This window comes from Camponotus floridanus, unplaced genomic scaffold (assembly GCF_003227725.1).
Source record: "Camponotus floridanus strain SB8 unplaced genomic scaffold, Cflo_v7.5 scaffold53, whole genome shotgun sequence".
NCBI lineage: Eukaryota > Metazoa > Arthropoda > Insecta > Hymenoptera > Formicidae > Camponotus > Camponotus floridanus.
In genome coordinates this window covers 560393-586265 of record NW_020229692.1, presented here as the reverse complement: position 1 = coordinate 586265, position 25873 = coordinate 560393, and the positions used below count along the sequence as shown (strand labels likewise).

Here is a 25873-nt window from a genome sequence, read left to right as displayed (position 1 = left end):
ACGGTGATAAGGGTCGGATACAACGCGTTGCTTTTACGCGATTACGCGCACATATAAGTGATCAAGTAGAAAAGGATTCTATCTGTATGAAAGCAATGATAGCTACGTGAAAATGCTTTCGTCGTTCAACGCTTCACATTGCGTTAAAGATCGCCAAAATATGGCTTACGTAGAAACGACAAGAATTTCTTACGAAAATAAGCGAAAATCGCAAAACAAGTAAAAGAGAAGATTGCAATAATTGCGATTAATTTTATTAAAATCACTGATCATTATACGTTGGATTAAAATTGAATATCACGTTGGAGCGTGAAATATCTGAAAGTCCTATAAAAAAATTTTTGCGAAATTGCATTTTCGCAAAATATAACAACTTCGTTGAGAATCTGGGCCGAGCGGATGCAGTTAATGTAACGGTCGATTTGTTATTGCGCTATCTTTAACATTTACACGTCATTAACAGCGTTAGCAACGTCGATAACCACATCGTTGAATTTTGCACGGAAATTTCGTAATGTATGAGAAAATTTGAAAGTCCTCCATTTATCTTCTTTTTATCCTTTTTTTTTTACATGCCCCGACAAGACTAACGTTATTATAATAAAACGAGAAAGAATTTATGTGCAAAAATTATTATTAATGCGAAAGTAAATATCATTCTGTAATTCTTCTCAATTATATATCAATTAATTACATCAAATAAATCAATTTATTTCACTTATCATATTATCAAAAAATCAAAAAGTATATGTATCGTTGCTTTAAATTTTTTCCGCAATTATACACGGTATGCTAAAATTCTCGATTCAGTCTAATAATAGGATTAATTATCGAGTACGCAATAAATAACACTAGGCTCAATCAAGATTGAAAGGACATCCTGTTTAATAAGAGCCATAAAAACAACTTATAGCGGAATTATGCAGCTCTTAAAATTCCGGGAATAAAACGAGATAGAAAATCGCTGGGCCTTACCCTTTCGTTGGTCGTCGCATTGGAGTCTGAGATGGAGAACGTATCGACGATGGAGTCGAAGCGCACGAGCTTTTTCGGATGATGGGCTTTCTTCGAACGCGGACAAAGCGAGCACATGGCTGGATCTGTCGGCGTAGTCGGGGGCATATTCGAGAATTCGTTTTCTCACACGGTTTGTGTCGACACTGCGATTGTTTTCACTGCGAAATCCGGCGCGAGTCACTCGACGATCGCGAGTCGGATACCGAAAGTCGCAACAATTGTCGTTTTTGCGAAGACACACAACGAGACGCTTCTCGCGCTTCGCGTAAAATCCCGTTTTCGTTATCTTGGCGATGCAATTTCAGCCGCGTAATTAAAAGACCGTTCGCTGCGAATGATCGTTTTTAACGCGTCCTTCGTTTTTCACGTTTATCGGTGTTCTCGCAACGCCATTACCACTTTGAATGTTTTCAGTGTTGCCAACACTTGGAACGGTTTTTACAGATCTAATAATTACAGAGAGCACTTTGCGTTAACATTCTTACCTTTTAAATGAATCTTTTAAACACTTTCCTATATTTACGACGTTTATTAATTTTGTGAAGAGAATATTAGAGATATAATTGTGAAATTTTATGTATATTTTGTATTAAAATAACTGTTTTCGAACTATGCGAGTAATATTGTTAAGTGTGTCTATTTGAAAAAAGCGCATCTGGCATGAGACAAAAGGCGACATCTGACAGCAACCGGTGTTCACCGATGTGCATTGGTCGATATAGAAGGAATTCACGCCGTAGATGCAACTGCAAAACTGCAATACCGCCCGAATAAATTGATCATAGAGCACAAAACTCGATCGTCCATTTTTTTTTTTTAAATATGAAAGCAACAAAGTGTTTCCTCCTTGTATCTCTTCGTAAGTAAAAGTGCGGTTTCGATTTGCGAGATTGTTTTATTTACTTGACAAGCTACATATTTTCTTCAGTTCTCGAAATATATTTATGCCACCCTCTCTCTGTTTTACTTCATGAATAATTGCGCGAGCCATTTTTCTCGTATCGCAATTTTTCAACGGCTATCCATTTGGATTTCGGTCAGTTACACGTCAGTCCCTCTTTAGCATATATTGCCTCTAATTGCTTGCTATTTTCTGAGCTGTTCCAGTTAGAAGTTTATACTTGTAAATTACTCGCAGTAATTTGTTGCGCAGTTTTTTCTCGTTTCTTCGTAAATTGTAATACGATTCATTATAGAAGGACTTCATAACCTAATTTCGTTCCCTTAAAGTCGTACAAAAACCGAGTAAATAAAAATTTTATTTCTTTAATCAAGACAGAGATCGATCTTTTTTTCTGGTAGAGATATTTAATACATTTTATTATATATTTTTAAATTTGATATAAAGTAAAATTACACATACACATACGAACATACACACACACACACATACATCTGCATAAATACATATACATACAAGTGTGCTCAAATAATTTAAGATTCTGAAATGAAGTTTGAGAAGCCAATGTGGACGAAAACAATTTAATTGCATAATGTGCAACCGTATTACAGGACAATGCGACGAAATTAAGTTACGAGCGAATCGAAAGGACGACAATGCACGCTTCAAGGCATATTTGATTTGACGTGCATCTGACGGAAATGCAATTGAGTTGCCGACGTCGATAGCCACCGCCCATCGACTTCGTTTCTCAACACGCTTCGGTGAGTTAATTAAATGTTCCTCTTTTTCATAAAAGTAGCTTCCATTCGAGTTATGTATTCTCTCAATATATTGTAAATAATTGCGATTTATATGCATTGAAAGATATTCGACTGGTACTTGAGAATAATGAGTTTATTACCGATATTTTAATTTTATCGATTTTACGATCAAATCAATTCAAAAGTCTATCTATCGGAGAAGGAAATTATTAGAAGAGAATAGAAATATTTCTAGTAATATATTTTATTAAAAATAGAAGTGTGATGTCTTTTAAAATCTGAAAAGACATGAAAAATTCAATTTTGCACTACTTTATATATATATATATATATATATATATATATATATATATATATATGTATATATAAAATATTTATACATATATTTATATATTTATTTATTAAAAAAAACAAGAGATAAAGAAATATCTTTCACAAGTTAAAGCCACTAATTTTTTTAAAAATCATTTAGACAATGAATTATTAATGACATTGTGTTTAATACGTTATTAGTTACACATACATATATATGTAACTAATGTTTCATAAAATTCAATGAAAAAAAAGATTTGTCCTTTTTGTTAAGCGTATTAAAGTGTGAATAACTAGATTTATGTTGACTAGTTTGTTTTATATTTTTCGTAAACACATACTTTGTTTGTATGAGCGCGCGGAGAGTGACAAATTGATTACGAACGAAAATTTCTCCGTTACTCCGTGCACGTGTAACTAATCGATGTTCTCCCAAACGTGAATGAATTGCGCGTGTCTGCCGCAGACGGAGGACTAATCGGCGCGGTTGTTTTAATTACTCAGCCGTGAGAACGCGACGTAACTTCTGACGCCAATGGTAACGCATGAATATTGGAATAGTTTACGTGAATTTCGCTAATTGAAAAATATTTCTACATACGCGTTTGCTTCCGCGTAAATGTACAATACTTGTCTATACGCGATTGCCTATTTATTTTTTCACAAAAGGTAAAGAATTATTTCGAAACAATAATCAGTATCGCGAGTTGTTAATCAAATTTATTAAATCTATCAATTTATAAAGTTTCTCGATAATTCATGCTTTCTCTTTATTAATATTAGATTTATCCCTTTCATTTGTTTTTATTCAATTTTTATTACAATACATATAGAGATTTATTATTATTATTAAATTTATTCTCTTCACTTATTTAATATAATTTTTATGCAATATAAAAATTGATCCTATGTTATAAGTAGATAATAAAAATAAAAAAATATCTTTGTCATATATGATCGAAAAGAGAAAGTGTGCATTTCTGTCATTTCTATCAAAGTGCTAAAAGACAGTGCTTGTTAATAAGAATGAGTTAGCATTATTATCATAAAGAGAAAAGAAGACGAGAAGTTGACTTAATTCACACATTTTGATTCATCGCGTTTGAAATCTCGCTCTAATATTCGTTATCGATCATTACTGTGACTTGAAATACGTTAAATATAACATACAATCATTCCTAACCGCCTTTATACGTACATTAATATCGATTTGAATATGAACAGAACACGATTATAGACCATTTGCATAATTGGACAGTGTCGTAATAAACTCATTGTCTATGTGATTTTTATAAAAAAATTTAGCGGCTTTAACTTGTGAAGATATGTTTTTTCTCTCTTCTTTTCTAATCGTTTGATAAAAAATTTTATAATTTATAAATATATATCTATATGTCATATAATATAATAGAATAGTTAATGCGATTTCAAATTCCACGCTTTATTATTATAAAAAGAAAAACATGTACTATAAAAATATTTATAATTCACATATTTATCTACCACATGATGAGAAGCGAGTATAAAAAGAGAATTTAAGGTGATTACAAAGTTTCTGCGCGTGCTTATAATTACAAGGAGCGCAACGAGTATTTCACAACATGAAAACGTATTTTCCGCGATGCGACTTTAATTAACGCGCATTTTCTCGTATACTTTGAAGTAATATAAAACGTGATAAATGTCCGCTTTACAAACCGCTGTACGTTGCACGATTCAAAGGAAAAATGATAAAATCACTCGCTTGCTTAAGACGAAGTTAATTCGATGTGTCTGGCTTGTTAAAATATTTTACTGGAGATGTTTTTAAAATTAATTGGATTTATAATTTTTTTTACTCCATTTGTGTTAAGTTAAATATTTACCGCTCGTATTTGATATTGACTATCTAATTCAGTAGCATCAAGATATAGATTGACCTATTTGATTCTTAACACCATTTTTCCCTCCTTTAAATTATGGAAATGGCCAATTTCATTTGTACTAGAAATAATTCAGCGTGTCCTGAAATTACATAAAAATTACTTTATAAAGAATATTTTTGTATGAAAATGATCTCTCTTTTTAAATACGGTTAATTATTAATTTTCTAACGACCTAGAAATTTTATATATCGCTGCAACTATTAATTATTTGCTATTATATAGCATATAATGATTAAATAAGCCTTATTATTGTCTATAAGTATGCTATTATTCGGAATAATTGATAAGTGTACATTTCCACATAAAAATCGCAGATCTGTAGCTCACACTCTGGCAAACCATGGAGGTCGATCGATAACACATTAGCTGGAACGACCCGATAGTCCGATTGGAATCTTATAGTCGCGATAGTACACGACGATATATTTATAAAGTTGTACACTTTACAATCTTGGCAAAAAATTGTTTGCCTTAGTTTCGAGTTTGACAGCAACAGAAATCGGAATTCTTGCGATTATATTTCTGTTGCTTTAAGAGGTCTCTAAAAAGAATTATGAGAACGATCGTTTCCCTTCGACGTATCCGTCACAGGATCGATAAACGATTTGAATTATTCAATCAGATATTCTCGATGGATGCCACGACGGAGCCTTGCATAGACACGAGTTAAATTTACACTAACTCACCATTGGTATTTCCTTAAATAGTCTACAATGGCCCTCGTTTCTTTCAATTTAATTGAACGATACGGAAAGAATATATTTACAAAACTGAAAAAGTTTATTATATAAATATTTAAAATGATAAATATTTAAAATGATAAGAGAATTATTCTGAAATATTAATGAAATATTATTTATATCGTAGACAGATAATTATATCCTGAATTTTACTCCGGAATTAATCGTTACTATTTTTTTGGGAGGGAAACAAAGTAAAAGAAATACGTATTTTTTCAATCATCTCATTGCAATTATGCTGTAATCAAAACATGACGTATCTAATTTCGATCTGCGCCTCTCGCGAACGCCAGCTGTTCCCGAAGAAAGATCGCCGGCAAGTTTCTTAGTGGCATATGATTTATCGTCGCACCATTCTATTACAGAGATTGCGTTTCAATAAGCCACGACGAAGAGTAAACGTGCACGTCATCTCGCGCGAGGCACATCCGTGCACGTGTGCACGTAGGTATATGACGTACCTGTGATTTGCGACCTGCGTAAGGAACACCTGCGTTCGCAGGAAGTCGCGCGTTAGCGTCTCCGCGAGAACAGCTTGTCGATAAGTAGCATGTGCTCATTGTCCGATGACTCGCAATGATGAGAGACAATGTCGAATCGCAAAGCCGACGATACGTCGCATTGTTTTGCAAAGTTCATTACACATACAATTCCTGTTTATTTATTCGACCTCATTTGCAGAATTTCGCAATGCTATTTGCATATCGCGCGAATACACACACGACGAATTACATGTGACTTTAATTAATTGAATCCTGTTATACAACCTCAATTTCATCTGACCCTATTACGCGAATAAATTTATTTCGTCGCCCGGCTCCAAAATGATGCCATCCGTTGGGGAAAGTAAAAAACGGAAGTAGGATAAAAGAAAGTTGGACTGAATAAATGTTTCGTCTTAGAGTTGCATTAACCAGAAACGAGGCGAAGGAGAAAAAAAAGTGTTTAAGTACCCTGCGCTTACATCGGGATTTATATTCCGCTATGAGATTAACGCCTTTCGGAAACGTTTCGTTGGAAATGTCAAGTGTTGCAATTAATTTCACGTTACTAATTTGCGATGGAGTTAATCGGACGCTATTGCAACGAATTCGCGACGCGGCGCTTTAAAAAAATGCAATTTCCAGGCAGGTTGCTGCGTACGCTGACCTGCATCACTGACCGTACTTTTTACATTCCCGATATGTATTTAATCCGGACCGTCCACAAATTATGCAGTCTTGACACGTGTGTTTGTCCGAGTGCACACTCTGCATTTCTCACATAACCTGCATCGAATGCATTCACGATGACATTTTACGCGACGGTATTATCGATGACCCGAGAGGTATCGAGAAATCGATTCGCCAAATATTTTGACAGTAATCAAAACCGGACGATGATACGTGCAAAGTCACATAAATGAGCGAAATCAACTGTATAGTATTAATTTAATAATATAACGGCTGTTTGTGCTGGATTGTTTTACGAGCAAATGAACTAAATTTTCAAATTCCTTCCTAACAATCAAGTTTATTCAAATAGAAGTAAGTTAATATTTGCTAATAATGGTATCTAAATCTTGTAGTTTCACGGAAATGTCGTTTCTTCATATAACTTGTTAATGCATGCGATTGAATTGCATAAATATCTGTGTGTATATGTGCATTTTTTTATCTAATTAATAAATAAATATAATTCAAAATTTATTCCCCAACATTATTAATAATGATATATTAAAAAGTCCTAATCATCAACTATTCATTAATTCTCGAGATTAACAGAAGTTAGTGAACTTTCAAAGGGAAAGTTCGGGTTCTATCCCAGAGATAGTCGATCTCGCATCGCATATATATACATGCACGTATACACACAAGGGAGACGAGAGCTTAAGTGAGCAACACGGTTAAGTAACACACACATGCACGTCGGATTCACCCCAAATTAATTCAACATTTCATCACAATTTATCAAAGAGAAATACAATCGCGAGGAACAAACAATGCACGGAATAATTATCGAGTCGTCTTTACGACGTGCGTTTTGGCTTGTCCGACGCGACGCGAGAAGACGGATACACATTGTGCACTTGCAAGCACGGCTATAACACATGTGCACACTATGTGACAACACACTCTTTAAATACCTCATAATAAACAGCCACGCTCTCGCGCGAGAGCATCTTACGTACGCGCCTCTGCATGACCGGATGCTGCATATAGAGATAACGACGGCGCTCCCTCTCGCTTTCCCAGTGGAAAGCGCGAGCTTTAATCTGGGGAAGCTTGCGGACCGTAGTCGCGAGCACTGACCTACGTCACTGAGCGCACTTGGAATACTAGTGAGCACACATCGTTGGCTGCGCCGTGTGTAGGTGTGTTTCCCACGTGCATGTGGGTGGTCCTCGTTCTCTGTTTCTCTCTGGGTCGTGTCGCGGGGTACTTATATATCTATCTACCTGCCTATATGTGTATAATACTCGTATATACATATATATCGAGAGCTATGCATGCATTCGTGTCAGTGCGGCTGACTGCATGGCAGGGCGAACCGCACCGCCACCTCGCGAAAACTGCATCCACTCGAGGGAGAGACCGCATCCAACCCCGAAACAATCCCGCTGGAATCCTTTCGGGGATTTCCCGGCCTTACTGAAACGGCGACTCGCTGCGCGCCGGAAACTTGAATGCTGACAAGTGCATTGTTATCGTGGCGCGCGTCGCTGCTGGCTGGTGTTTCATCGCGATGTTGATGATTACTTTGAAGCGGTTCCGAGACGGGCGCGGAGCTGAATCGTCACGAATATTACTTTCGAGAGCTAAGGCGGTCGCGACACACCGAGTGTCATTACGGGGAAAAAGATTACATCCTGTATAACGAAGTTCAAAGGAAGAACTTGCGCGGGATTTTTAATTAAAACGTTTAATTCGCTCGCGCAAAGAAATGCATTTTACTAAAATTAACAAAACGCAGCCACCGTGTAACATTCGGAAAATAATATATTCATCGAATAGAGAAATCTCACGAGACAGTTGTTTTTTCCACAATTTATAAATTTCATTTTTCTTTCTTTCTCAAAGTCTTGGGTCTTTGCTATGATTTGTGAGAAAAGATCCAATTAAGTCGTCAACTTTGCAATCAGTTTGCAGCGAGATTTTGCGCGGCATATGTCGTCCGCAAAACAACGGGTGAAAACTTCATTATTTCCGATAAATGAATTACGAGCGGTTTTTGATAAACGTCTAGAAATGTTTGCGCTGAAAAATACAGAGTCGAAGGCAATTCGGCGAAGAGCCCTCGGCGTTCGCGGCCGTCCAAAATCGATAACGTCTGCCGGCGTGAGGCTTTCAAGAGCACTCTCGGCAAATAAAAAATGATAAAAACAAAAATGAATATAAACAAGAAAGGAAGACAGAAATCATTGCGGAAGCTTTTAATTAAAAGCGTCCGCTGTGCGGTGCGAACAATGCGGCCATTGTATTGCGTGCCATTTGACAGTCGGCCGCTGGAATGCGTCGCTTTATGCGATATTTTCCGTATATAAAGAGAAATCACTCTCAATGGGGAGACATTGATCATTAGCGGATCGTCGCTTTGAATGAAGAATTTTCTGTACTGATGCAGCATCCAACGAGATGTCCATTCATGTATACATGTTTATTCACTTAAGTCTGTGAAGGATATCGCTTGGACATCTGTCAAACGTTTACGACAGATAAAAAGAAAGAATCTTTACACGAGGATCATTGACAAGAACATAATTTACAATTATATACTCTTCTATATGAAAAATGTCAATTTTATATACGCTTGAAATATCTATGCCTCGAATGAATATAGGTAATCGCGACAAGAAAAATAAAAATATGATGTAACATTTAACGTGAATAACATTTCATTTAATTCCTGATATTTCGATATAAAGAAACAATTTTACTCTTGTCCTGTACAGAGAATTTATTATTAATATCTGCTTACACCGCTTTTTTAATATATAATTTTATTATCAATATATATATATTTTATATTAATTATTTTCCAATGATATCATCGTCTTAATATAATTTTTTGCGGTACAATTTTTGTGAGCAAAATAAAAATATATATTTTTATTGTTATTAATATATATATATTTTTATTTTATTCGCAAAAAGAGAGAAAAAATTACATTAAGACGATAATAATTGAAAGACGTGACTGCTCCGATTTCTGCATTTATAACAAAATACGCGAATAATACAGCAGTCGAATAAGTCGAGGGAGAGTTCTTGAGAAAAGGTGGTACAAGGAGTAGTTTAGTCAGACGCAAGTCACGTCAGAATCACTAGCGAGTCACGAAGTCGTTAGGCGCTCTAGCTTTCGTGTCGCGCGATATCGAGCGATTGTTCTCGTCTTCGTTTCTCGAGACACGCATGTTCGCGCGACTAACCCGAGTCTGCAGTCTCACGAAGTTTCCCGATTGATTTGCTCCTATCACGAGAATACGCTTCAATAAATATATTCAAAGTAGGAAATCGCGCGTTCTTTCCTCCGTATTCTCGACAATTTACAATAATCTAATTTTGCTTGCAAATATACGTGTAAATTGAAATACTGTTGAAATTCGTACATTTTGTATTTTGTATCTGATTTCCGTTCATTCGCGTTTAAAATTAACATCTATAATGTCGCTTGCAAATACAATAGACCTTCAACCTTGTAAAAAGGTCTTTAATGACCTATTTGTAGGTAACGTATAATTGCATCGAATGCGATATCGCATATTATGACTCTTACTCATAGCTGGCTCAATCTGTGCAGCTGCCTGGACACGAGCGGTTAATCACGATTAGATTAGAAGTAACATGACAACGTTAAGTTGATCGTAACACATATCGTGCAAATTAAACACGTGTAGCGATAACGCAGTCGTGTTATTTAATTTTGTCGCGCGGTCTATTCACTCGAATCATGATTCATCGAATGATTGTAGACTGATTTGCAATTTGCATCCAGCCTGTAATTTAACTCTGCTGACAGTTCTCGTGAGTTTCCCGATTTTCCATACGAAGCAATTTTAATTGCATCCCTAATCAGATAATTTTGATCATTCGTAATCAGTGATAAATAATGCAAAATCCGAGGGTGTAAGAGATTTTTCATTTAACATTTAATTAGGAATATAATCTGCTCGATAAAGTTAAATGTCAAGGCGAGGAAAATTATGGACAAAATTATGAACTTTGCGTACTTGTGCAAAAATTGCGGGTGCGCGCGATAAAAAAATGTGCGCACGATTGTTAGATAATTATCTAAATCGGTTTTCGCCGCGATAATTTGCGAGACGCGTAATATATTCGAGTGCAATTATGAGTACTTAAAATAAATGTCAAGTACATAGTACATGCAAAAAGTTCATTAAACTATATATTACATTTCTGTGACTTACTTACTGTTTAACACGCATGCACATTTGCATGATCAATTTTCAGATTATATAATACGCATAATTACATATTAAAAAATTAAACATATTCAACACAACGTGTTTATATATACAGCAATTTAAAAAAAATTAAATTAAATTTTTTATAATAATTTTTATTATACATGTAATTATACTCCCTTATATATTAATATCTAATTTCACAATATTTTTACATTTACTCTCGGCATAATATATATAATTTAATGAAAATTATTCTTTTAGCTTGTTATTTTTAAAATATTAAGATGATGTTATAAAAAAGCTTGGATAATATTGAATAATTTTTTGTTCTATATAAAATAATAATCTAATATAAATCTAAGATATATATCATTAACTGAAAAATTTATATTCGCTCGCAATTTATTTGAGCTCGCACTACGCTGGCAATTCAATTTATCCATAATATGAACTGAAAATGATAATTGTATCTAAAATAAATGTCCTGGATATTTCAAATAATTTTACAAGATTCTTAAATGCATTAGATTGCATTGTTATATATTTACAATGATTTCTGAAATAACTTTTCTCTCCTGTTTTATTCACAAACTTAAAAAATATCGCGAATTCTTCGTGTAATTCTGACAATTTAAAAATGGATCTTGCGCTTGAAGAAAAGCGAGGTTTATTGTCGAACGTTTCGCTGACCGAGAAAATGGACAACATCGGAGGTAATATCTAGGTCGTTCTAGGTCATGCGAAGAACGATGATTATCCGGTGGAATCATACGTGGAAAAGAAATATGTTTGACCCTCATATACCTTAATCTTTTTCACTTCAATCCTTCACTCCGTACTTTTTGTCGTATCTAGATCATTTTTTGTAAGATTTTAATGAAAGCTTGCAATTTCGGAAAACTCGTGCTTTCGCGTTTAGATGTAATGTATCCTCGTTTCTCATAATGATACTCGTGCAGGGAAAATTTAGAGAATATTTTGAAATATTTATCGTTCATCTCTTGCGATTATTTTCCTCGTATAAACGCAAAAAAAATCATTACAAATCTTAAAAATTTTTTCTAAACACAAATTTTATTTTCTTATATTAATATGAAATTCGAATATATAAACTGTTTTATATTATAATTATTTTCCATGTAAAAAGTCACGATATGGTCGCCGGATATGGTACGGACTTCATGGAAGTTCGATCTAGAATATCCCCTCACTTGGCCTAGATTCGATAGACGTCGCAGTAAGAGAGGTTCTCATAAAAAACGCATCGATAAATTACAATCACGAAAGAAGAAAGAAGGAAAAGGCAAATTTTGCGCAGAGACAGCGAAGAGAAAATGTCACGGATAATACATTCGTGCTTCGCCATTTACTTGTTGGTAGAAAATTATATTATCGTGCCGTTCGCGTAGCGTCGTGTTAGATTGAAGATGATGGGAATGGTAATTTATTGCGCGACATAAATTATGTATAATGTTGAAACGACCCTCCTGGCGCGCGACGAGTTTGTAGTTACCTTCGTTATAACCGGTGTCTCTCGCCTTAAGTAGCTGAAACTTGGTCTTTAACGGGTGCTTGAAACGCTCGTGCTCTTGTAAGAAATTATCTGACTGCTTCTGAACTTGCGATATAGCACGAAGAAGTTTTATTGATTGACTAGATAGCTTTGAAAAAATATTAATGCACCTCGCAATTTAATTATAATGAACTTCTGCTAATATAAAAATATATTAATATATTAATTTACAAAAATATACATATTATGAGTAGGATTATTGGAGTAAATAATTAAAGAAAAGAAATTGATGTATCCAAAAAAATAGAGAGTTTTAGTAATAAATATATGTTTACATGAAAAAATTTGTGCGAAAAAATAGTAACGGTGAAAAACGCTATAAAAGTTAAGAAAACGCGCTTTGATCGCATGTCTTAAATTGCGAAATAACTGAATTCGCAATGCGAGATATAAAATCATTCGATTCGAAATGAGAATAACAATACATCGACCACTTGTAGCACATGTATGTGGCTTATCGTTACACTTTTCTCATCCCCAAATCTCGTTCAATGCCGCGCGAATGCGCTGTAAAGACAATTGCAACCGCTTTGGAAAATGCACGCCTTTTAAAACGTCCTCTCTTTTAACGATCACCGTTCAGGAGAACGATAAGAGCGGTGCGACTTTAATTTGCGACTGTGACAAATCGCACGTAAATCACCGATTAATCCCGTGGAAATGACTCGTGTTCTTCGACGCAGATACATCCATTAAATTATCGCACGAATGAAAATCTCACATTGTCACGCGTCTGCACAATTTATATTTAACGATTCCGCTCGTTCTCTCCGAGACGGAAAAATGCATCAAAATTCGATACACATCGATCGATTCGCGCGATGAATACAGAATGCCTACAGGAAATTTCAAAGGTTCACAGCTTCAAAGTTTTAGTTTCAAAGTTTCCGGACAGATTTTTATATTTGACCTTAGAATAAAAATCTATGATATTTTCGATATTTTCAATGTCAATAGATAACTTGGAAAAAATGGAGCATTTTAAATATATACTATAAAATACACAACATTAATAGATGTATATGATAACGAATCTAATGACGTAGACATAAATATGAATTTTACCAAAATTCAATTTCGTGGGCTATTTTTTGAAAATGATACAGGCATTATTACACAAGCTCGCGCATATTTTCCATAATTAAAACCGCGTAATTATCTATTTGATCGAGATAGCGATGACGCGATGAAGCTCGCGCGAACGTTGAATTAATTAACCTAATTCCTGAATTATTTATATATGACCGAAACTATTATAACTGTATACATTTGCGGAGACTCGCTAGCTGGTCAACAGTCGACGTAATTAAATATCGGAAAACGCGTGGTAATAATTTCAATGTGCACTTTACAAATCGTGCCAATCACCCAGCATACGCGGCCGCGAATGTTTCGCTCCACATCGGTCCCGTTATCGACCGGTCAACGATAGAAAAACATTACACCTCGGGGAGAAGCGCGATCAATAAACGCCTTTCGGTTTTTCACACCCGAGGTATCCAAGGACGTCGGGTTCGATGCGGGAAACACCCTCAGGACACCCTGTATCGTACCTCTCCGTCATAAGCTTACAGTCGCGCAGTCCTCTTTCGCGATCGGATCGTTCACCGCACCATCGGAACCACCGAACCGCCGTCGAGTCGCGTCGCGTTGCGTGTCCGACTCTCGAGGCCGACGAGCTGCAAAGTCGCGGCCGAACTGTTTTGTCCACGTGTTGCGGCCAGTCAACGGGGCCACGGTAATGCAGATGTCGATCTTACCACGTGGTAGACGGTAGCGGGATCATGCGGTTTTGCGGGGAGTTCCCAGGTGATTTTCCGCCCTCTGATGAAGGGTGCGCCAAGTTATTTCCGGGTAAACGTGCCTCAATTATTTCGATCAAGATTCGAAACTACGGCAATCATAATTGGATCTCAATAAATAGGAGTAAAAAGTACAGAGACTCAAATCGCGAAATTTCTCTGCTTTCCTAAAAGTGTCGCGATCGAATTTTTAAATCGTCAAAATGTATCATTTGGATTTTTCATTTTAATTGTATTGATACGCGCATCGATAAAATTGATATTGCACTATATGACGTATGAATGTTAGAGTCTCGGTACACCTGTACATTAGTCAGTTCACGTAAGTCCTTAACGTTTGTCGGGAATTACAGCACTCGGTAACGTGGAAGGTCTGTTCTCCAACCGTTACCAGCCATATGGAAGCCGCATCCATCGATTTCGCGGTAGAGGCGAGTATCTTCGGGGATGAAACCGTAGGTGGCGAATATTTCGAGCTCGTATGCGCATGCGCCAGGCATTGCCTCTGAACGAGCAATGTGCCTTTGATCCGTTACTTCATCCCCTTTCCTCCCCCAATCTTTGTTGCACAGAATTTAATTTTTCCAAATCAAGCAACGAATCTAAATGTTCAAGTTACAAAGATAGAACTTTCCCTCTCCTCTCAGTATGACTTGTATTGAAAAAAAAATTTACGCAGTTTCTACTTTTCCGCAAACAGCTTATATCTGTTTGGCATGCGATTATTAAACCGCGATGTTAGATAATATTTTTCTTTTCAATCTTTTCCGCATTTTAATATTCTTACCTTGTTGAGTGCCTCATGGCTGATGTGCTGGATACCGTCAGACTGAAGGATACGGTCGACCGAATTCGGTCTAGGAACTCCATCCAATTGAGCCGTCTCTTTTAGTTGGGGCGGCGACGGCGGTGGCGGCAACTGTTCCTCCACCCCTGCATTATCGTATCTCGTTTTCTGTAACAAAGAGAAAAACAATTTCATCTCTCATATGTTATCCTACAAACATCAAATATTGTAAGATTCCCATGCCGAAATGTCATAACAAAATATTGGCTTTCTGACATATTGATATCTCAATCATTAGATATTAATCAATGGTTAGATATGAACTTATAAAAGCACGTAAAGAATACTTTCTTGTTAGTTTTCATAATTAATTTTCTTCACATTTATTCGGCTGCAGAACAAACATCTTTTTTGGCACCGATGCAAAATTTTGCTCAGAACTTACGTGACTCCAACAGCATTCGCAAGCATCCCCGCTGTTCTGGGAATTATGCGAAATCGCGTTATTAACGTCGTGATCGTTGAGCAAAACCAATTTTGGATTTGTATGCCGTCTCGCTCTTTGACGTTTTCGTATTTTGATCGGCACGGCGAACATGTAATCACTGAATCGACGCCTTGAATGACGTACGATCGACACCCAGTCTATCATCGCGCAAAAACAGTCCGCGGGCGATATTTCGCGAATATATGTATTTTTCAATGTATACTGTCCATCAAAGTCCACTCGATTTGCCGTTGCACAAATTTTCAGCGAAATAGAAGTGCTATATAAATGTCAAAAAAAAATGACAAAAATTAAATTGAGATGTATAATTATCTATTAGAATGTCATTTACGTTTTATTAATAGAATAAAAAGTATTATAAAAAGTTATATTACAGAAAGTTGTCTGTAAAAATGCACTCTCTAAATGTACATTAAAATACATATTTTACATATTTCAAAATGTATATTCAAATATACATTTTTACGTTACATAATTTTAGTTCTCTCTCGCTAAAAAATCTTATGTATTTAATTCTTGTATACTGAGTTCTATATGACACTGTTTTACATTTTTTCAATTGCGAGGGCAGCTTTTCCGTTAACATTTAAATTTTTATTTTCGAATTCCGGGATAAATTTTTATGATTTGTTTAAACTGTTCGGCGTTTTTGTTAAAGCTGCTCGAATGAGTGCTTTCAATCGAGTATCACGGGCGTGCCCATCGCCGGGGAGATCGATACCAATGGCGAAGAGAACGTCGGGAATATATGTCACGAATCAAATCCCTCTTTTCTCTCGCTTCTCGTGCTCGGAAAGCGTGTCATAAGTATCGGATTGTCTCTATATTCCTGTCCCTCTTGTTCCATCGCGCACGCTTTTATTCCCTCGACATAGTCACATCAGCCATTATTGTCGAGTACATTCTGCGAACGCGAGTAAAGGTACCACAATGACATTGTAATCGAATGCGCATTAATACCGTATGTTAACAGGAGTGTGAAAATAATATTGCAAGTGCTGTTCAGCGAAGCGTGTTAATTGCATTAATCAATTCATTAATACGCCTCTAATAAATGATCTTTGAACACAAATATCATTCTACAAAATATTTTTTAATCATCGCACAATCTTTCGAATATATCAAACCGAGTGTATTTTTCAAGTGTAGGAAATAACATATTTACGTGTATATATTACATACTTTTGTTATCGTTCTTTTGAAAAGGAGATCTTTTAAGTTACTTTTATCTTTTCATTTTAGATCAGTTATCTTTCGTTTCACGTGCTATTTTTTAGCCATTACATCAAAGTATAAAAAAATTTCTATTATTTCTCGTTTCGCGTGTTATTTTTTAACTATTACATCAAAGTATAAAAGATTTCGCGTATTCCACATATTAAATATTTTATTAAAATGTGCATTCGCACTTTTACTTGATGGAAGCCTGCAAAAATAGATACGTTTGAATGCAGCACCATATGGTTGTGCGAACGGCTTGCGAAGGAAAATTTCAGAGTGATTGAAGCGTTTACAAGCTTCCAAGAATACCAAACACCGCCGCATATTGTTTATGGAGAAGCCACGCGTGCGAGAGCGAAATAGTTCAGACTTGCAGCTTCAGCAAACAATCTCCATCAACATTCTGTTCCGTGAAAATGCATCCCTTCGTAAATCCCCTGATTTGTTACATCATTGTACCTTAATTTATCGCACGATATCGTTCTTCAATATTGTAGTTTTATTGAAAAAGTATTTTATACGTGACGCATAATCTTTTGTATTTTTAGTATCGGAAGAAAAATGGATGGAGCTTTTAAAATGACGGGTATTCGAATTTGTTACCGGAAGAGAGAGCCACGGATTTGTTTCCTTTTTTTATGACAGTGTTTTAGGAAGATCGTTTTTCGCTTCACTTGTTTCACCCTACATTTTCACTGAATCATCTCGATAACTCTTCCAGAAGAAAAACATGATTACTCTCATAAGCAAGGCCTGTTATTCGTGATCGTCAATTAATAGATCTCTTTTTTTTTATTCTAAAAGCCGGAAGCTTTAAAAATATTGACTCTTTCAACGAAAATTTCCCACGTGTTAAATTCTGATCAAATTAATGTAAATATAAATAAAAAAAAAACTTTCAAATATCAACATTTTAAACTTGCAAATTTTTTGAAATGTTTTTAGTTTTGTAAACACAAAAAAGAATTTTTACAAAAAAGAATTTTTACTCTTACAAATTTTGGAGTAAACATAATCTCGCTATTCATATTCGAATCGATGCATTGTACACTCCCGTTGGATACACTTCATCACACACTTTCTTTGATGTTGCCGAAATAAAATTTCAACTTTTTCGCAAATACTTTTTCAAAAAAATAAAAGCTCTAACAGCAATTGTAATGTGGAATATTTATAATTAACGGTATCCCGTTTTTGAGGTAATTAAATCATTGCACTTAATAACAACCGATCGATTTTTGATAATAGTCCAGTTTATATATTTCAACGTGAACGAGAACGTGTGTCAGCGTCGGTTCTGCTGTAAAAGCGGCTCGGTACTGATATCAGTAGTGTCGATGCTCCGACGAAGGTGTCGCCGTCTAATTCCGAGCGCATCTTCGCGATTGGACGGTAGTCTAAAGGAGGATTCCCCGAGGAGTTTGTTTCTTTGGCGGAATGAAAACTCGAGAGAATCCTAGATGATTAATTATGATAGTATGCTATTTATCAATTTAATGAGTCGCATTATTTATTTCATAGTTCTCAACCGACAAGCCATCATCAATTTCACGTTTAAATGTTGAGTGTGGCCGCTGCCTTACGTTAAATGTAATTTTCGCAGACAATAGTTACTATGGTGTCTCTCCAGTGACATTACAAGGCTATAGTACTCGGGATCGATGCCTGGAGAAATTGCGTCCGCGCGTAAGTTCACATCCGGCCTGATTAAACTCCCGCTTAATTAAACTTCACGTCGCAGGACCGTCGACCGACCAATTTCTTGAAATCGTATTTTAAGCAAACAACAATTTACAACTTTCGCATTACGTTCCGTTACATTTTTGTACGAGTTTTATCTCCGAAATATAAAAGTCATGCTACCTCTCATATATATCACTGATCAAATTTCACGAATTAATTTTACGGTAGATCGTATCTAATAAAAATCTGCAAAAATAACACCTTCTATCTGATTTCGGATAAAACCCTGCAATATATATCGCGATATCGACAGTTTCTAACGAGTTAATTAAAGCAGCGAAAAACGATTCAGAGGCTGATTAAATGGTGATCAATAACAAATTTCTGCTAATGGGTATGTCTTCTCGTATGCGATGACATACAAGCTTGCTTCGATCATTGATGGATCAAACAAATATTTTGCCATAATTGCTGAAACTCTGTTCTAGGAAGTTAACTAGGTTATTAAAGTCAAACGGAATGCATCATAATGTAACCGCTTCAAGCCAATCATGACTGCGAGCAGTTGTTTGTAAACGTGTAGATCCCAAAATGACATTAATAATGGCATGCTGATTTTCGGTACAGCTTACGAATTGATACATCGCTAATTAATCGGGGAATAATGACGATGGTTCCGATTAATCAACGGTCAATCTCGATAATAGATTACGAAAGCATAACACATGAATAAGTTAGCGAATATTTAGAAACAACATTTACAAAAGAGCGTATGTGATTTATTATTTAACTTGTCACTTTAATCAATGAGCCGATCAACGAGTCTTTGCTGAGATCATTCGGATTTATTCGCAAGCATCACAATACACGAAATATGTTGGTGCAAGTTAATTAACCGTCATGCACAGCCGTCTATCGCGCAAGTCTTTTTACGAACTCCCATGGCCGTTTCATTTTGTGAATCGGATGTCCATTACGAGCACAATGCTGAGGCACAATGCGGCGCCCCGCGGCTTTAGGAAACCTTGGATTTGATAGGAAGAACGTGAGGAGATAATCGAGAACCGCGCGGATCGTGTTCTGAAACGAAGAATTGTACTGTGAGGCCTTGCGCAATGATAGCGAAAGAACGAAGAATGGCGGAAAATTACCGTCTGCCGTTGACGTAAAGTGAATTAATTTCTATGTTTATAGTTAAACTTCTTATGATTTTCATCAGAGAAGCTCAAGTAGACGAATGCTCTTTTTACATTTAATTTTAAACATTGCGTTAAGCTCGTTGAAAGCAGCAAAAAGCGACATTTGAGTGCTTGGTGATTTTGTATTTATAATCAGCAGCGTCAAAAGAAGAGTGGTAGCATGTAAGAAAAATGTGGCTATAGTCGCAAAAAGATATCGCGTGTGAGTCGCATTGTTAATCTTAATTTTAAAAAATGATAAAAATCTGATCGCCGTAATTCGGGAAAAAAGTTGGGTGTGTCCTTTAATCCAATTTTGCAAAAAAATAATTGTAAATAAGATTGTTATAATAAACTCTAATTAATGAAATGCTGAAATTTTCGTCGAAATACAGAATTGTAAGCACTTATAATTCTTGTCGGTGATATGTCGATAAAAATATATCGATATTTTGGTAGAATGGCTTCCGTTGCAAAGAAGCCGATGAAATTCGTGCCAGTTTGAAAATTGTTGATAGCATCGTTGAAAATGCAATCCATCGAGTATTCATCGAGATTTACGTATGTGCTTATTCAACCCGATTTCCGCGGAATGGCGAGATACGATAGATATATGCATTAAATCGACGCTTTTATTCTCGTGAAAATCGCGCTACTCGAATGGACAAGCGTGGCAGGAACTACGACATGGCGAATAGATTTAAGTGATAATAAAAATACGGCGGCCGTGAATTTTTCAGTAGCACGTCGCATTATATATATATGTAAATATACGCAAAATTAAACGCGCGTGGAAGAAATAAAAATTTTGAATTAGCCATTTCATATTATGCTCGCACCGCGTATACAATATTGCAGGTTGATATTATGTTTCAATATTTATATGAAACACCATACGCGCTACTGTGTTTCATTTCAAAATTTAGCTCGCAGCAGACAGAACATTTTACATTCGTCATGTTACATTTTCCGTCGTGTAAACTAGAGAAAATACGATCGCAAGGATATGTTTCCCGCGTGTCTCTTTCAAATGATTAGGGTCGATAGTAGACACTTTGCGATAGCTATTCGAGTTTAAGACTCTTACGAGAGTTTAAAGAAGCTCCCGTTGGACGCTCAAAATTAAGTATGCGTTCGTCTGACACTTATATTCAAAATTTATATCCAAAAATTTATATTCAAAAATTAATTATATAAAATCGTATAAAACGCAATTTCTGCTTTTTTTCTTTACTTACCACCAATTGAAGTTTGGCTCGACAAATCTAAAATAAATCATATCTCGAGAATAAAAAAAGAATTGAAGAATTAAAGATTATTCAAATAAAACAAATACAAACAATGAATTACAGACACAATATCACCTCGATATAATTATTATGTTTGAATTTAATTTTACGGTAATTAATTAATATATTATATAATAAAAATGAAAAAATTTCTTACGAAAGGAGATTAAAGATTTATTTCTTAGGTGCTTTTTTGGATTATCGACGAAGTTTTAAGAAAAGCTTCGGACTATGAGTAGATTCTAAGTCGTGCTGCCACGAATCTATCGAATAAGCGAGTTGGTAAGCTAGAGATCTTCGCTGTACATTCAACTACAGAAAACAGATTTACCATCACGAGCTTATAAACTGTATTCTGTGACCTGAATTAAAATTCTATGAAATAAAAAAATCATTGCGTGTACATATACGTAATTGTTAATTAATTCAAATAACGGTGATTGCTTTTTTTGAAACAGCTTTAAAACACAAAAAAATCTTGTTAAAAGCACTCGATTGTGATTAGATTAATAATAAACATATAATTTCATTAGTTATGTTATAATGATTTGCAACAGTGTTATTTTATGAATCTAGTGGAACAGGTTTTAGTTTGTAGCTACGGTACTTGTCACGAAAGTGTGCAGAAATGTGTATCTTCGAAACGTGTTTCAAAGATTCGCAGTTTACTTTTGCATTTTACACATTTACGAACCTGAATCTCATCTACATCGGTGCCTGGAACATCGGGACTGGCCGATCTGCGGCCATAAATGTTCGATAGAGTCTGGGTCAACGGCAAGACGGAGGCTGGACCATCCTGAAACGATCACATCATCTGAAAAACATACCGTCGTGTCCCGTATCGATGGGAGAAACGCGCATTGTCGAATGTCCTTTCGAATCTTCAGTCGAATTCCAATCCAGTTTGAGAAAATGTATTCTTATTCTCGAAAAATTGCGACCGTACGAATTCAGCGTAGCCCGAAAATATTGACATAAAGCTGCGAATTCAAATAATCGAAATTCTTTTTGAGATTAAATTTATTAATAACGCAACAATATATCTCATATTGATAACATTAAAAGTGTCTAATTAATAGACGAAATAGCATCAGAAAATTATAAAGATATCTATATACAAGATAGATTTTGTTTTCCGACTTGTTAGCAATTCGAGAGATCATTTCCTTAATAAATACATCCTCGATCTATTTTGTACCTGTAAATTTATTTGACATTTTATTGATTATAGGGGAGAAGGAAGAATCTGTATGTGTTGTGAATTATTCCAAAGATCCCGTGTGTTACAGCGCAGCCCTGACTGCGCTCTAAGTAAATACTTAATAACTAAAGTATCAGGTTTTTTAGCGGGTCGACCCATTTGGAGTGGAATCGATCGCAACAGGATATACGTGCGCTTTCGCTGGCCGGATACAAGTGCAGGTAAAAGGAGGAGGAAATAAAGACGAGCTGCGCAAGGTCAATTACGGGGCTAAGGGTAGGTTGACTCGACGTTGTCACCCGAGCACGGTTGTAGTTTCCTAAACGGAATTATTCATGACGAACTTTCGATGTGCGCAGGTGCGTTTAACATCCAAGAGTCGTTTTATCTCCGCACGGTCCGCTCGCCACCTTTATTAAACATGTATCGCGACTGTCCTCCCCGAAATTTGTTCTTTCGGAACGTTTTCCAACGTGTACCGACGACGATTCACCTCGCGATTCACGACGCGGACCACAATTTTATTTTTTCCTATGTTTTTGTTACGGTGGGATCTGTTATTTATTAATGTTGGGGCGGAATAACGAACGAACGCATTCTATTTAAAATGTAGCACGTGAGGCACTTACAATTATTACTACGAGAAGAATGGAAAAGACAGAAATGTATGTCGATAACTTTCCATTGTGAAATAATTAAGTAGTAATTAAATAAATTGTTAATTAGAGCTAATTGCAACGATATACCATACATTTCATCTCAACTTGGAGTAATAAAATTTTATATCATAAATGTGTGTGTGAGAAAAAACAAGACAAGAGGGAAGGTCAGTTTTACTCGCAGCATTTAAATTCGCTCACGCGACGATTGACAAGCTGCAACGTTACTTCGACAAGGTGAATGCCGTCGAATATATCCGACATTAATAAACGTCCTGTCCGAGCATCGAGCGTTATAAATAAAACTGCTGAACGTCACGCGAAAATGCCGTTGCTCATGTTCCATCTCTCAAGGATAGAGCGCGTATCGGATAAAATTGAAAAATAAAATAGCCTGCACTAATATTTTATGCTCTCTCTCTCTCTCTTTCTCTCAGGTGCATTCTCGTACATTTCGTACGTACATTTCTCCCGAGTAGTTTTACTTTACCGAGCGAGAATATACTATTTCGTTATCGCGTGCCCGTGCGATACCGGCAATCTAAGCACTCTCTTCTAGTGCATCAACTGTCGCATATATAACCGTCGCATATCTCTCAATATTTAAAAAACATCGTAACATTGCTCTTACGATGACTCCCTACTTGCAAAATGTCGTATATAATACGACGCTTTTACCTCAGTTTCTTTATATAATATTTTTACATCTTTTCTTTTATTCGCGATATACGCGAGTCAACTTCTTAAGTAGACGCATATTTACGGCCCTTTATTTTACGTATTTCATCCTACTGCACTATGAAAATAACTGTACTATACCACTTTAACGAGTATCAAAATTATAGCGTAAAATTGATTTTACGGACGTAATATCTTCTCGTGCATTTTCGCTTCTCCCGCGTTATAATACAATTTTTTCTCTATTTGGGCTCGCGCGATTATTTCCCGGATCCCTTGTAACCGGATTAATTTGTTGTTGTCCCGAGTAATGAGAAAATAGGTTGCCCGGTTTGCACCGACCTCGGTAGAGGGATTTCGCGCATAACTTTCGAAACCGCACTTTCCGTTCGCGGCTCGAAATTTGTATCTGCCTCGCGGAAGGAACTTATCGAGATTAATTCGCGAATGCGTGCGGAGGATATTCACAGTTGCATTCGTTATTCCGCGACTGACACAATGAGTTGTACGTAAACGATAATGCGATGAGCGTGCTCGATTACCCGCCGGTGACTACTGCTTTGATTTTATGACGTCGCAATGTGTAACGCACCGATAATAGAGAATAATCCTTGAGCGATGCATTCCACAACCGAACGATTGAATGACAACGCGCTTCAGCCGATTTGATGAGAATCTATATCGTCGATCATTATTGTTGATCATGTCCTGGAAACTATCGCTAAAAGCTAAGCGTGTTTGGCCGAATATGATATGCGAATCAGGTGGATATTTCGGGGAAAGGGTTTACCTCAATGTAATAAATTCTGAATAGAACATTGTGCGTCGTATTTAATGTTAACACGTTTTTCAAAGCCTGAATACTGCTCGGAAAGTTGCGGATGTTTCTTGAAATTTATTTACATTTATTTATCTCGCACGTATTTATTTATTTATTTATTTATTTATTATTTTCACGTTTAATTACAATGCACGGAAACGTTTATTTGTAGCGCAACTATTTACGTGATTTACATCCGGTATTGAATGTCGTAAGGTGGTGTTTGACTAGCTGATAGGCCGCCACGGTGCAAACGTATGTCACGTCTGACCATGACGCGACCATAACTACTGGCGGCCTCGAAACGTCAAGCTACGACCAGGCGACAACTGCGTGACAACAGTTGATGCGAACTGACGGGGTGCATTTACGTGTGGATTATTCCAACACTCTTCACATAAACGTCCACATGATATGCAATTAAAACGCTGCGCATCAAGTATTGTGACGAATATTGGCGTTGAGAGAATTTGCGAGGTGCGTGAGGATAAAATTCAGCGTGACGAAGATTTAGGATAGCTCAATAAATTCCAACACGTTTATACGCGTAGAGTTTTATTCGTTTCGGACCTATCAGGGACACCGTTTAGATATCAATTAATATTTGCAGCATTAAGTTTGTTGACGTAATAGCAGTTACGATTAATCGCCATAAAAATTAATTATCGATATAAATAGTAAAATTAATTGCTACGATTGTGTAAAGATCTCGTGTCGCAGCGCACAATGGAATTATGATTTAGCTATAGCCTGTTCGTTTATTTATTCATTCGTGCAATTCGCAAGTTATTAATCGGTCAGACAACAAATTGCGACAGTTGTGAAAATAATTACGCAGCAGCACTTCCGCTCGCACATGCTCATGAAAATCATTTCATTTCCTTGTAAAATTAATACAATTTCATTTATTTAAAATTAATACAGTTCATTTATTTTTGTAAAATTAATACAGTTCATTTATTTAAACTTTAATAATTAATTTTTAATCGTTTCATCGTTTCATCGAAACAGTTATATATTTTATTAATTTTATTATATAATTATATGTGTTAAATTAATGCAAGAGAGAAACTAAAAATTTTAGAATTTAATTTAACGAAATTAAAAGTAATGAAAATAATACGTACTTTATGTTAGATTTAAATTAAAATTATATATATATATTTTTTTTCTTTCTATCTTGTTCTAACTTTGTGTGTATGTGTTTGGAACAATTTTGACGATACGTAGTTAACTATAAAAATAAATAAAACTAATGTCCAATAAATACAATTATGATATTAAAGAGTAATATTATTGAATATATTTTGAATGCGCGAGTTAATAATTTTTTGCAAATTCGCGAAGAGGTCTAATAATAGTGCCCAAATGTACGTTCGATGGTGTGTAAGATCGTGCAACACGA

At 35.8% G+C, this 25873-nt stretch overlaps 1 protein-coding gene across 13 annotated transcripts in view; it reads right to left on the bottom strand.

The window, feature by feature from the left end:
• Positions 1–25873, bottom strand: part of LOC105253961 (disks large 1 tumor suppressor protein) — a 248261-nt gene that overhangs the window by 167392 nt on the left and 54996 nt on the right. For 10 of the 13 annotated variants that reach the window (XM_025412584.1, XM_025412587.1, XM_025412585.1 and 7 more), the window contains exons 3-4: positions 21802–21906; positions 15229–15396 (exon numbers count right to left, since the gene is read on the bottom strand). In XM_025412584.1, coding sequence (XP_025268369.1) covers positions 15229–15396; positions 21802–21906 — 273 coding nt within the window. Of the gene's footprint in view, positions 1–15228; positions 15397–15673; positions 15896–21801; positions 21907–25873 lie in introns of those variants that run through there. The other 3 variants (XM_025412588.1, XM_025412594.1, XM_025412593.1) reach the window with 2 other exon arrangements.